Source organism: Antedon mediterranea, chromosome 8, assembly GCF_964355755.1.
Source record: "Antedon mediterranea chromosome 8, ecAntMedi1.1, whole genome shotgun sequence".
Lineage (NCBI taxonomy): Eukaryota > Metazoa > Echinodermata > Crinoidea > Comatulida > Antedonidae > Antedon > Antedon mediterranea.
The window spans coordinates 17,419,801-17,433,855 of NC_092677.1; the positions used below are offsets into that span (position 1 = coordinate 17,419,801).

At 33.4% G+C, this 14,055-nt stretch overlaps 3 protein-coding genes across 3 annotated transcripts; 2 read left to right on the forward strand and 1 right to left on the reverse strand.

The window, feature by feature from the left end:
- The first annotated feature begins 1,699 nt into the window (after nt 1-1,699).
- Nucleotides 1,700-2,818, forward strand: LOC140057670 (uncharacterized). The gene is made up of 2 exons (XM_072103390.1): nt 1,700-1,779; nt 1,899-2,818. The coding sequence occupies exons 1-2, from the start codon at nt 1,764-1,766 to the stop codon at nt 2,816-2,818; spliced, it is 936 nt and encodes a 311-aa protein (XP_071959491.1). The 5' UTR covers nt 1,700-1,763.
- A 2,533-nt stretch (nt 2,819-5,351) lies between these two features.
- LOC140056489 (thymidine kinase 2, mitochondrial-like) lies at nt 5,352-9,803 on the reverse strand. The gene is made up of 6 exons (XM_072101872.1): nt 9,664-9,803; nt 8,306-8,440; nt 7,690-7,853; nt 7,271-7,359; nt 6,758-6,918; nt 5,352-6,238 (listed from the first exon to the last, which is right to left on the reverse strand). The coding sequence occupies exons 1-6, from the start codon at nt 9,691-9,693 to the stop codon at nt 6,137-6,139; spliced, it is 681 nt and encodes a 226-aa protein (XP_071957973.1). The 5' UTR covers nt 9,694-9,803; the 3' UTR covers nt 5,352-6,136.
- A 117-nt stretch (nt 9,804-9,920) lies between these two features.
- LOC140056497 (EKC/KEOPS complex subunit TP53RK-like) lies at nt 9,921-13,947 on the forward strand. The gene is made up of 2 exons (XM_072101880.1): nt 9,921-10,210; nt 13,093-13,947. The coding sequence occupies exons 1-2, from the start codon at nt 10,024-10,026 to the stop codon at nt 13,569-13,571; spliced, it is 666 nt and encodes a 221-aa protein (XP_071957981.1). The 5' UTR covers nt 9,921-10,023; the 3' UTR covers nt 13,572-13,947.
- The last annotated feature ends 108 nt before the right edge of the window (nt 13,948-14,055 follow it).

Consider the following 14,055-nt stretch of genomic DNA (forward strand, 5'->3'; position numbering starts at 1 on the left):
TTACAGATGGAAAATCGTATTATTTAAGATTTGTTCGATTTTTGCAATCTTTTAGTCCATTTTAATTGTAATGAATCGTCTTTCTCTAAAATGCCGCGAGATGTTTTGCTTGTTCGTCTACAATCGAAGGCGGAGATAAAAATCAAATTTTTAAAATTCAGATGGCCCTTATAATAAAGTCAAAAAATAAATTTTACATGAATTCACATCTACAACTCATTACTCTTTATAATATTAATAAGTGAACAAAAAAATAGGGGGTCACCAGCCATCTCGGAGAGCTATAATCGATTCAAAATAGCCATATTTTTTCACAAATTTGCCTAAAATATTAACCATTTTTAAGCGCATGATTTCAAAGTTTGACGTGCACGTGTGTCATTATTTTACATTCATAATTCATCACAGAAACTTATCATAAAAGGTATACAGAACAACAAAGTGCAAAAATGGTCTGTCTAAAAGCAAAAGCGCGGGAGATTTTTTTTTTTAATGTGAAATGCTTAAAATGTCCTGCATGAAACGTGTAGAAAGTTGATTTGAAATTGATTTTGAGCATTTTTAACTTTCAAAGCACGCGTACGCGCGAAAATACCAATGTTCAAAATGTTGCTGATAATACAGGAAGATGACCCTTGACGACACGAAGCATCCGTATTTCCAAGTTTCATTTGAAAAATGCTGTTAGTTTTGAATTTATAGTCAATTTAAGAATTTCAGAAAATCGCGCTACAGAGCGATAGCCAAAAAATACACTTTTTCCTCAATGTAAACAAACACTCATTTCGACAAAACAGTCTTACTGTAATTTTGTAGCCAGTGACTCCAAAGAACCTCGGCCCTCGCAATGTCTGGTTTCTGAAAACAATACTATGCGGGGATCGAGGTTCTCGTACATAATGGGTTAGACACCTCGTATACCAATTTTATTTATTCGACCCAACGACCTTAAACTCACTTCGAAACGAACGCGATACACCTATACTAAGAAACTAAATCAACAGTTGTTGAATGCAACCGGCAAAAATAAACCGGGAAAAATTGAACAGTGAGACACTCTGTTCATTCTAATTCTCGTTTGTGTTGTCTCACACTAGGCATTATTCGTACATAAGATAGCGAATGATTTGCTTTGGTAGAGTGGAAGCGAACTCAACTTTGATAAGTCTTTTCGGTCAAAATAGTCGCGAATAAACAACCTAGAGAGATGTTTCAAAGACCGGGGAGTATCGTTCATTAATCAGGTGTGATCTTAGAGGCTCAGCTGCCATTGCTGTCATAAAGACAAACAACAATTGATCCTTTAATCACAACACTCGCTGTCTCTGATATGTATGATGGCAAACCAATCAGAAGTGGTAGGAGGGTAAATGGGTCATCTCGACTGAAACCTAATGTCCAGACGGCTCCATTGCTAATCAGAATCCTCAATTTCTCGCTACACATGCTGTCTGGCTTCCAAATCGTTATTGAAGAAGCCTTACAACTTCAACAAGACGTATTGCATAGGTGTTTCCCCACTTTCTGTCTGCGCATTTGGGTTCGCTCCATATTTAAACCATTTCCGAATCGCACTGTGGCACACGCGCGCACACATTGTTTCCGATTTGTGTTGGTACGCTCGCGTTTTACTAGTGAATGCGGGTCAAATTGTACTATGGAAACGGCAATAATAAACATTCAATTGAACAGTTAAAACGAACAAAATCGTTATACTGACCACATCTGCTATTATTAACTAGAAATCTAAAGAGAATTAATAAATGGATATGCCAAATGGTAAGATAATTTACTTATGTAATTTATTATATTATGGTATTGTAATTACATTGCTTTTTTTTTGTAATTTATACTGTGCAACAAGTCATCTTAAATGTTCTTTTTTTTTTTTTATTAAGGTCCTGTGCATAAGTCTAGGACCCGCCGTAGAGTGCATAAGTCTGGGACTCGTCGTAGACACGAACCGAACAACCGAGAGCGCTCTCTCGAATTACCGTCATCGTTTAGAAGACCTAAACAAGTTCCAGTAAATTCAACAAATGATTCTGATGCTGGAACAATCAGAAACTCGCTAGAAAATGCCCGTTCTGAGATTCAACGGTTTACTGATCTGATGTCCGATTACGTCGACTTAGCCGATAGACGAGTTAAAAATGTACAAGAACCACCGGCTGGTGCATTCCCCGGAGGAACGATAGATGAAAAAATACAATATTATGAAAATAGACGTCGGATGTATGCACACGCATACGAAATGAGTTTGAAATCAAGAAAACTTGATGAAAATGCGAAGAAGAATTTACAGATTTTCCCAGATGACGATTTTAGAGAGAGATATTTTCGGAGAAAAGAAATTAGGATGAAAATGAAACACGAAGCGGAGGAAGAATTTGCACAGCTATGCGAATATATAGTTGAAATCAGGCAACGTAAATTTAATCGTGCTAATAGTATAGCCGATGTTCAAGAAGTAGGAAATTCCCGCCAAAATGATGAATCACAAGCGTTACTGACTAGACGACAGTTAGTTGGGAGCGAACATAGAAATAGAGTAATGAATCATAGTGCTGGTGATGGAGCAACGAACCAACACCAAGGAGATGTAATGGCACATCGTGACGAGACCACGACACCAGCCATCGATGGTGATAACGCAACAGTAGGCATGAGTAATCAACAGGAAAGTACTATTGCCCAACCTCGCCGCCGCCGTTGGCGAATTCGTGTGCCGTGGCTTCGACGGATCTGGCGATGGGCACGCAAGCATCGACGGCGAAACAGCAGAACTATCTCGGATGCTGCACCAGACAATCAATAGTGGTTTTTTTTCAACTTTTATATTTTATATTTTATATATGTTTGTATTTCAAAATGTGAATTAAACAATATTTCATAGCAAAACGAGTTTTATTGTTCAGAAACAAGAAGCTGGAAATAATTCCAAAATCAAATGCTTAACATTTCTTTTTCAAAAAACTCCTATAATAAATAGAATGGTATATAACATATCCCCATACAATACAAACTAGATTTGAACTCGTCACGGTGACGAGTTAAACTATCGCGCAACGCATCGTAACATGCACATTCTATTTATTAGGCTTACAGAAGGCTACACTACTGCGCTGCGCTACACAACGATTGTACAAACAGCATAGCATCGATCAAAATCATTCAACAAGCGTCAACAGTTGACGGTATTGGCATTGTAAACGGTTTAGTTGACGGTTATTTTTTGTTTTACACCACTCATGTTTATTTAATTGTTTGAATATGATGACCTTTTCAAATTAAAAATAAAGTTCATATGTCTGAAGGAGAATGGTTTGAGTAATATAACAATATTGAAAATTGGAAGAAAATTGATAACGATTATGCGATATTCGTGTCGAAAGAGATAAAAATCCAATTTTTAAAATTCAGATGGCCATATGATGACGTCAAAACATACCTACGGTGTAAATTTCATATGAATTCATATTTACAACTGATTACTCTTTTATAATAGGCCTAAGTGAAAAAAAATAGTGCGTCACCTGCCAGTCAACCCGGAGAATTTGACGTGCGCGTGTGTCATTATTTTACATTCATTTTACAAGTCATCAAAAATTAAAGGAACTTATCATAAAAGGTATATACGTGCATCTGCTGGCCAAGTTACAACATAACTGCTATCGCCGTTTTCGAGATCTGCGATCAACAAAAAATGAGCCGAAAAAATGAAATTTTTGACAATAACAATAGGCTAATACACGGTTAGATTCAACAAAAAAACCATTGGCTGGCAGCCAATTTGACAATTTTTTTGCTTTAAATTACATATTTTCAGGTAAATATTTTTTTCCCATCCAATTTTTGGTTAAAAGTGAATAACTATGTGACAATAAAATGGCATATTTAAAATATTATCTGTAAAAACATTTGAAACTGTCACCCGAACAGTACTGTCATGATGTAGCGTAACAAATACCTTGCGCATGCTTGAGGTAACTACTGACCAATTAGAAACGGTATTCAATCAATCCATATCTCTCGCTCTCGAACTTGAATCTCAACACGCGGCGGATATCCGCACATCGCGACGACCGAGCAGCAGCTGCACAACATCAAAATGGAAATAAATACAATTAATAACGAAACTAAAATTGTAAGTTCAATTATAATTTGTCATACTGTAATTATAAAATATCAGGACGACTGACCTACGGACCTACTAACGTTGCTATCATGTTTATAACTCAGTATCTCTAGCCTAGATTTAGGACTGAGTTGGCCTAGGAATAGGCTAGGCTTGTTGTATGAAGATGATGGGTGTTTACACTCCTAGGGGAGGGAGCGAGAGCGTCGCCTACAAAATTTGTCTTCGTTTGCAGGCCGATTTTGTAGTTCATTATTAAAGATCTTCAAGATTTTCATGCTGGATTTTCCTCTCATTTATACTTCCTTGTCTAGGGGCCATAAAGGCATTTTTCCTCGTACATATTGAATTGTATGTTTTTGAGTGTAATTAGCCCTTTCAGGTAGTGAGTTAATTTAATACTCTGGTTATTACGTTAGTTAATTTCCATTTAGGCTTTTAAATTTTATTGATAAATCATGAGTGATTTAAACCGGATTCAGATGTCAAGGTGTAAAAAAATAAAAAGCAGTTTGGTTATTGATAAACAAATTGTTAATGGATAGGGATGATACAACATTGTATGTACTGTACTTTCTTGTAATTGTCTTCTAATCCTATAATTGTGTCTGGGCTCGGCCTTTATATTTTATTTTTTGTGATTGGTCAAATTGCCTACATTGCATGTACGTTCTTGTGCCAAGTCTTTTGGGACCCCTCAGGATACAAACCTCCGGGTTTAGAGGGTTATCCTTTGCTCCTACTCGTTTTTTGTTGTTGTCTTTGTTCTGATTTTGTTGTTTGTTAAGTCTGCAACTTTTGATGTATATATATATTTCTGTACCAAAGTTATTTTTATATGAGCAAGAAATAAAAACAAACAAACAATTTGTGATAAGCAAGATTCACCAACCAATAAAAAAGTATCTTCAATTTGTTAAAATCTGATTTCAGTACTTTATTTACAAACAACATAAATATATACAATAGCAGTAGCACAATCCAATAAAACCATTGAATTGAACACATTATATAAACAGCAAAATATAAAAACTCTAAAAAAAATTAATACTACAATTATATACAGTATGTACATTTTCTACGATATTAAATTGATATTTACTGTATTAAATTATTGTATATACCGTAATTTAAAAATATCAATAAAGTTGTATTCGTTACAATACATTGAAATGTTTATTAGTATCGTACACAATTTACAGTATTATTCACGTTTTTTTTAAGGAACTAAATATAAAATTATGTTGATACATGATGAAAAGTTAAAAATAATCTACATACATTTTAAAAACATATTTTTGGAAATGGAAATCATAAAAAAAAAATTGTATTATTGAGTTTCAAGTTTTAAATTTTTGATATTTTGTTTTTATAAACAGAAATTCATTAAAAATGTATTGGAGTACTTTTTTCATTCATTCATACCAATATTTATTACATATTAGTAATTGATAAATTTTTTGTTCTACCGTAGACAAATTAAATAAATAATGTGACCTTTACAACATACAGGTAAAAGGACACTTTGTTGTTCAAGGAAACTAAAATAACAACTATATACAGTACACTAATAACAACTTGTCAAGCGCTGCCTGACCAACTCAAAATCTGATCAATTCTATCGATTGTTGACATTGCACACATAAGTGAATAGTATAGTGCCCCTTTTAAAATGTTAGTACAGCAGAATTTTTTTAAATAAATAGATATTAATAAATCAGCTAAAATTAGGATAAAAATGTTGCACAAGCCTGACAAAGTACATACACATTAATAATGATTCTAATGTGGTTTTAGTTGTTGATTTAATTCATTTTCTTTTTAGGAATTTTAATTTTGGCCCAGTTTTATTTTCTAGCAAGATACTGTACATAACCCGGTAAAATTACTGACTGACCCTGTACTTTTTAGAAGTTGGGAGCTTGCTGGGCTTATACATTTTGAGGTTGGTCTGTACTCGAGTACATAGTACAACGGTATAAGTTATTGTTACTATTATTAGGATTGCACTTTTATTAGGTGATCATAATTTAATATTTTAGCATCATCTTTGAAATAAATTTCTTCCATCTGTTCCAACGATTGATCTGCATCCACTACCTAGAAGAAAAAAAAACAAGATTTGTTATTTTATTTTTCTCCTTTCCAAGCCCTTCATCCAATAGCAACCATTTGAAGATTTGTTGCATACATTTAGATCAATATATGCCCATTACTGTAGCTGATGCGGTCAGTCTAAAATTACCGAAAACAAATTTGTATAATTTTTTTTTAATATCACCCTCTACTTATGGGTGTTTCTAGACTGAACCCATGACACGAGAACATTATTCAAATTTAGTCCACATAAAATTTTAATTTGCAAACATAGATTGTCAGATCTGAATATGAACCAAAGCACCCTGCAGTGCTCTGATTCTAGGTCACAGTACAACATTTTGAACAGAAAGGCCAGAGTGATGCTGCATATGTATGCACAATACCATTGTCTTAAAGTGATGTTCAAAGTTTCAATATGTTCTCTACTAAATTAGAAAGGCCTATTTGTTTATACAGGTAAGGTGATGAATTGACTGCAGTTTGTATGTCAGTTTTTACAATGTATTGTACTGTACTTACTATAACGTTTGAATTGGTGTTTATTGTAGAACCCTCTATTAGCCATTCCTCGTGCAAGTCATGGATCTGTTGTAGGTATTCCAACGGGATGCAGTTTTCCTCATTCCGGCAACGCTTTTTGATTCTTTCATAACATTTCTGGGGTGAAGTTCTCAAGTAGACTAAGTAAAACATACAACAATTAAATATTATTATTATTACTCTGCAAAAACTTTATTTGAACTGGTTAAGTAATCAGGCTAGGCCTATAACTGACTAATGAACTTGCACAGAAAATTATAAAATTTGATTAATTTAATCAGAAAAAACAGTATAGGAAATGAAAGTGTAATTTTCATCAGTTTTTTTAGTCATTTGAGCACAGAACTGTGCATTATATTATGTTATATATACTGTAAATAAATCAGCTTACTTTTTCAATTCAAGTTTAACATTAAGAATCATATTCGGAAGCCCTAATGATACACATCTGCTGAAATGATACATTATTGTATTCATATTTTCCAAACTTACTTATTTGGTCAACATTAAGGTTCAAGTTTACAAAGATCCAATCAAACCATTCATTGATTATGGCATATTCCGCATCTGACATTTTATTGCTACAAAATAAGAAAAATTATGTTATTATAATTAATGATAAAATTATAGTTGGTCAAGCAAAGGAAAGACGCTGCAAACCATAGCCATTTTGGCTCAGGTTCAAGGTACTGTACTCATCAAAAATAGTTTTCTCATAAGGAATTTAAAACTGGAGGTCCAATTATATAGGTCTGGCTTGTGTCTGTGGAAAAATCGAGTGCATCTTTCAAGAGGTGGTGTTCTGGTACAAAAATGATTTGTATTATATTTTGTAAAATGTATCTTTTATCTGATTAAATAATATAATAATAATATAATAATCACTTTCTTGTAAGTATCTTTTAGCTTACCTTCTGTACAAGTTCTCTACAAACACATGTCTAGCACTAAACAGTGACCGTTCCATTAGTTTCAGTGGTTGCTTTGTTGGACATGTGTGGTTTTGTAACATGGTTAATTGTAAGTATGACTGAAATGCAAAACTCCAACGCGCTGGATCTTCGTACATCAAACCCTATATAAAATGTTCAAATTTTGTATTAATTTACTTAAAATATAAAATTTTAGCCATTTAAATTAAAAATGTTAGGCTACACACAACTCAAATTTAAATCAAGCATATCAATTTATTTTATAAAAATGTTATGCACTTGTCAATCCCCTATACAACCGCCGGGAGCTGGTGCGTCATATGTCCAATTTGCGTCATACTGTACCTTATGAATACCATGACACTGCCTTAAGGTGACTATGACGCACCCATTGTGATGCATTGTGACCATGTTGTTCATGATGGTGGGTGGTAAAGTGACAAACCATCATTGTTCATTGATGTGACGTACATCTAGGTTTTTTTGACACACCCCTGTGTCAATAATTATATTTAAATGACATTCCTCTCCCAGGGTTGTATGGTGTATAGTATTGACAATTGCATTATATTAAGCAGGATGTTTAGTTATTTACCAATGTATTATGGCCTCTGACATTTTGCCATTTGGACACAGGTTCAGTCAGAACTTCTACACCATAGGGAACTTGCTCTTGGAACATTTCTAACATTGTGGTCTTGCCGCAACCGATGTTTCCCTCAACACATATCTTAGTTTTAAAAAGAAATAATCAAATGTCATTATTTATGTCTGCTGTACCTGTACACTCATCATTATGAAATGTAGGCTTCAACAAATAAAATCCACCACCACATGCATACACAATATTGTATTAACAATTTGTTAAATCTATTTGTAGCTGAAAGAACTTACTCATATATTGACAATGACATGTATCTACAATTTACCAAACATTTTTATACAATTGTCACTTCTTGATATTAATTGTATTTGATTATATCATAATAATTATCATTACTAACAATTAAACGTCTCACAGTCACATGCCAGGGCATTTAATATTCGATTACGGTAATAAAATTTATAAACTGGCTAATGTCTACTGCTGCTGTTAGTTTTAATGTGCTGTTTTGCATCATGGAGCTACTGTATCTAATTTATAGACCCATGGTTGCATCTTTTTAAATTATATTATAAAACAGTTGAACCTCCCGTCAGCAGCCACCTTCGGGACAGGGAAAAGTGGCCGCTTACAGGAGGTGCCCGTTTATGGGAGGTTCTGCCGACATATTATGTTTTGCACAATATTTTCGTTTTTACGCAACATGCCTCTAAATTCTCCATCATATCGTATTAGTTATTACAGTATTTATGATTTTCGGACAAATTTAAATTTTTGTAGTTTTCTCATCTCAAATATCTAAAAAACACAGGAATGTTCTTCACAGAAATGCTATTAAAACCACTTCAAAACAAACTATACTAATAGGCTATATAAAGCACAATAGTTTTAGTAAGTATCAAAATTGTATTTTTGTTGTCAAAAGTAAAAAAAACACAAATTTTTCGGGTGGCCACTTACGGTGGGAGGTAATTTACCACACAAAAAAATCTAATTTTTAGTAAAAAAGTGTTTGCAGCCGCTTTTACGGGAGGTGGTCGCTTTATGGGAGGTGTACTAATTGCACCCTATATAGCCTACTACTACTACTACTTTACTACTAGGCCTATATAGAGGAGGTGGTGAAAACTGAGCAAAATGTTTAAAAATATGCACACACATAGGCCTAGCCTAGGCCTTTTTAGCATCCTAGCCTACCTACGGTACCTACACATCATATCATATTCATACGTAGCCTACAGTACGTGCCATCATAATTATTGTCATGTAAAAAAAAACCTGTAAATAATAAATTCATTTTATGACTTCCAATAAAAAAAGACACAACATGTTTTGATTATCCTACTTACTGTTGCTTTTGAGTTTCTAGAATCTGACATGTTGGCTAGATAAAATATTGAACAAAAACGTTACATACAGGAGGATCGAAGGCGCAAAAGAAAAACACACCCAGCTGCTGGCGATTCGATTATCGACTGCTGACAAAAACAAAATACGAATTTCGCGCCTGTGACAGTGGTTGCCGCGATAAATAAATTGTTTACCCTTTCTGTACAATTATTAACAGTGGAGATTATATTTCACGCACAAACAAGCCCCGTCGTCTGCTCTTTGCATGCTTTATAAAAAGTAGACAAATGACATGCATGTTGTTGTTGGCTCAAATTTGTTAATTTTAATTCTAAAATTTATGTTTATCCTCTGCTAAAATGACCTCTTCAAACATGATAAATCAAGGTGCAGAAGCTAGAGTTTATGAGGGCGAATTTGGTGGCCGTTCTGTTATTGTGAAAGAACGTTTTTCAAAGAAGTATCGACATCCGACTCTAGATGAAAAGCTAACCAAGAAGAGGATGACACAGGAAGCAAGGGCCATAATGCGGTGCAAGAAGGCTGGTGAGAATCTAGGCCTAGGCCTAGCTTTTTTTTTTGTAGAAAACTTTGTTGTGTTGTAAAATATAATAATAATATAATATGTATAATTTAAACTGCAGTAGCGCCTTTTTGGCGCTACTGCAGTTTCGCACCACACCGTTATATCTTCAATTTCTCACCTAAACTTTCGTTTTTTACACTCACAACATAATATTATGTAACATGTTTATACGATTCGACCACTTACGAAGTAATTTTTTTCAAATAACAATACTTTTCAAAACATTTTAAACAATACTGAACTCGCTGTCAACACACTGCGAAATGTTCGCCGTCTTATATTTATCACTTAATTGCCAGAATTTATGCTTCATTTTACCCCAAAAATTGTAGAAACTATAGAGGGCAGTGTTATAAAATCCGATTACACATATAGGCCTACCCTATTTAGTTTTGAAAAGCAAGAAATGTTTTCAGCTGGCGAAATAAAGGTTAAATTAATATTTAATTATTAGTATTACTATTATTATTTATATTAATGGTTCCTATCAATGTTTTATGTACGGACTCATATCGTCGCCGTTTTGATATGTACAGTTGGTTCTTTATAAAACCACTCTTTGCAGTTTAAAAATAAAAACAGAAAATAAAACATACATTGATTTCTGGCAATTTTCTGAATCTAAAATGGCCACAGTTCAATCGAAGTTTTCGCGAAAAAAGGAGCTGTTTTGAAAGGCATTTTTTATTGTGATAAAGGTAATATAACGGTGGCTAAATCATGGGAACATGTTACATAATGGCCCAAAATTGTATGATGTGAGTGCGAGAAAAAAATGAAGCAAGAAATCCAAGATATAACAGTGTGGTGCGAAACTGCAGTAGCGCCAAATTTTTAGGATCAGGTGCCGTTTTAGGCCACCTCGACTTATATGGACTATACGATAGTTAGTATACCATTAATTATTATGATAGTAGGGTGGTAGGGGTGTGGTGTATTATATTATGTTATGTAGGCATGTTATTATTATTAGGCACTGTGTTACGGAATACCAAGATTTTGTAACAAGATTACTACAGTATATTAACTAGGCCTATATATACAGTACTTACTATATATAAAAACTAACCTAAAAACTATAGTATAACTATAATCAAAATTAAAACATTAAATACTATGTAACATTGTTAGTTATGCCTATCTTGATTTCAACACATTAAATTGTAGTACAATCGGATTCGAAATTAGAAAATCTTAAATACTACAGTACAATCAGAATCAAAACATATTAAAAAATACAGTACAATCGGACTTAAAACATCCTAAATACTAGGCCTACAATACAATCGGAATTAAAACATGTTAAACTACAAAACAACTAAACTAAATATCACAATCGGAATTAAAAAATCTTGCAAAGGATAAATCTCAACATCGTTGATTTGAACCTAAGACCCTGGTATCGGTAGACGAACATAATTGAAGATTCATTAACATAATTATATGTTTTTTGTTTGTTTTACCTCACCAGATACATTTACATTTAATGCTAAGTGTAAAACAAATTGTAGATAGAAACAAAATGGTAACAGATTCATTGACATAATTATATGTTTACAGTATTTGTTTTACTGATACTACTGATAAATTTACATTTAATGTTAAATGTAAATAAATGGAACGGATGTAGACAGAAACAAAATGGTAACAGATTCATTAACGCAATTATAATGTATGTTTGCTTTAGGCCTACTGATCACCTGATACATTTACATTTAATGTTAAATGTAAATAAATGAAACGATTGTAGATACAGAAACAAAATGGTAACACTAACAGATTCATTGACGACATATGTATTTTTGTTTTACGACGACTCGGCTATAGTTGGATACGATTATGCTCTGTACCTTTTCTGAGATTATTCGATTTACCGATTATGGCAACAATTTTCTTGAAATAAACATAAATAAAACGAAAGAAATAAGAATTGATTTTCGAAAACATAATTGGTCTGACAGTATACATAAAAGGAAAGGAAGCAGAGATTGTTAACAATTATAAGTATCTGGGAGTAGTGTTTGACTAAAGCTTAAATATGTAGGTGGACATATTGATCATATAGTTAAGAAGTTAAATACAAGGCTGTACTGCTTGAGGAAACTCGGTTCTTTGGGGTAAAGCAGGATATTTGTACTATAGAATGTTTCTATTTGAGGATATTGTATGTTGGGCTTGGAAAATTTAGTAAGGGAATGTGTGGATCACCGAATTGCGAAGGTGCTTGGTAGAGCGGGGAAAGTATAAATTGGTTTGTCTATGCAAATGCTTGACTCGTTCTACAACGGCTTGCCGATGTATTCCATGCTATATTGGAAGACATGAATCATCCTCCTCATGGCGACATTATCAGCCCCTATTTTCCAATCTTTTTATAATGGTATAGTCCATTCAAGTCGAGGTGGCCAAAATCGGCACCTGATCCATTAATAATAAAAATACTTGGCCTAGGGCCTGGGTCTAGCCTAAACGTACAAACAATTTACATTCAAATAAAAAATGAATCCATGTATGATTGACACATTTCATTTTAATTTTTAATTCCGTGTTCTTTCCATTTTTTTAGACTGATTTGTTTTATATTAAAATAATACACAGTCACAGTTTTCTATCAGCATGTGGTCGACGCTGCATATTTTTCATTGACATACATAAAACGCATGCACATAAATTATGTTTAAAGAACAATTAGGCCTATATATTATATTTAATATTATATATTATAAGAAAAATAACTGCAGAAAAGGAGGAACGATAACAAACATATGCTATACTTAAATGAGGTTCTGCACAGTATAGGATGTCAATGATCAGATGATGAACTTGTTTTTTTTTCCCACAGGTATTGCTACTCCGGCTATTTATTTTGTAAATTATGAGACCAATCAGATTTATATGGAGAACATTAAGGATTCATTAACTGTAAAAGAGTACATTCAGGCTCTACAAAGAGAAGGTGGAAAGGATGAAGAATTAAATAAATTGGCAGACAAAATTGGCAACATCCTGGCAACCATGCATAACATTGATGTAATCCATGGTGACCTGACGACGTCGAATATAATGATAAAAAGACCTTTCGAAGAATTGGGCCTTGTACTTATTGATTTTGGTCTCAGTCATGTGTCTAGGCTTTTGGAAGATAAGGGCGTTGATTTGTATGTCCTAGAGAGGGCGTTGTTAAGTACACATCCAAATACAGAGGTATTATTTGAACGTATGTTGCATAATTATAGCAAGAAATCAAGGCAATCAAAGGAAGTTCTTGCTAAGTTAGAGGAGGTTCGAATGAGAGGAAGAAAGCGTCTTATGGTTGGATGAATTCTTATTGCACATTACAAACTGTGCGCCCTCATTCTATTTAAGCTTGGTTCCCACTTGAACCCAATGCAAGGATGTAAACCCACTGCAATTATTTTGACCAATCAAGCAATAGATCAGATCATCTGTCACTTGTGATTGGTTAATTCACTTGTGTTGACAAATGACAACCAAGTTTTAAACATGACAGCTCAAATTCAAAGTGTGGAAATGATTAGTAGTCTAGTTTCTACATATCTTAATTTTGGCACACATGGCATGTCATAAAAATGCTTGCTGGTGGTGCCACATAAAACTGCAGAGACATGTTGCAAGTCTATGAAATTATTAATGTAGCCAGGCTGCCTATTAAAATAAAATGTATCATACAAAACAAAGTGACTTTTACAGTTTTGTTTTATTTGTTATATTTTGCATAATATAAAGTTTAAATTATTCAAATAATGTCATTAGTTTCTAAAATTACTTTTAATAATTATGTGAA

Coding starts and splice junctions, on each gene's coding strand:
- LOC140056489 (XM_072101872.1), bottom strand. CDS start 9,693: ATGTCAGATTCTAGAAACTCAAAAGCAACA. Junction 7,854..8,305: donor TCAGAGGCCATAATACATTG/GTAAATAACTAA, acceptor CATTTTATATAG/GGTTTGATGTACGAAGATCC. Junction 6,919..7,270: donor CCTTAATGTTGACCAAATAA/GTAAGTTTGGAA, acceptor TGTTTTACTTAG/TCTACTTGAGAACTTCACCC.
- LOC140056497 (XM_072101880.1), top strand. CDS start 10,024: ATGACCTCTTCAAACATGATAAATCAAGGTGCAGAAGCTAGAGTTTAT. Junction 10,211..13,092: donor AATGCGGTGCAAGAAGGCTG/GTGAGAATCTAG, acceptor TTTTTCCCACAG/GTATTGCTACTCCGGCTATT.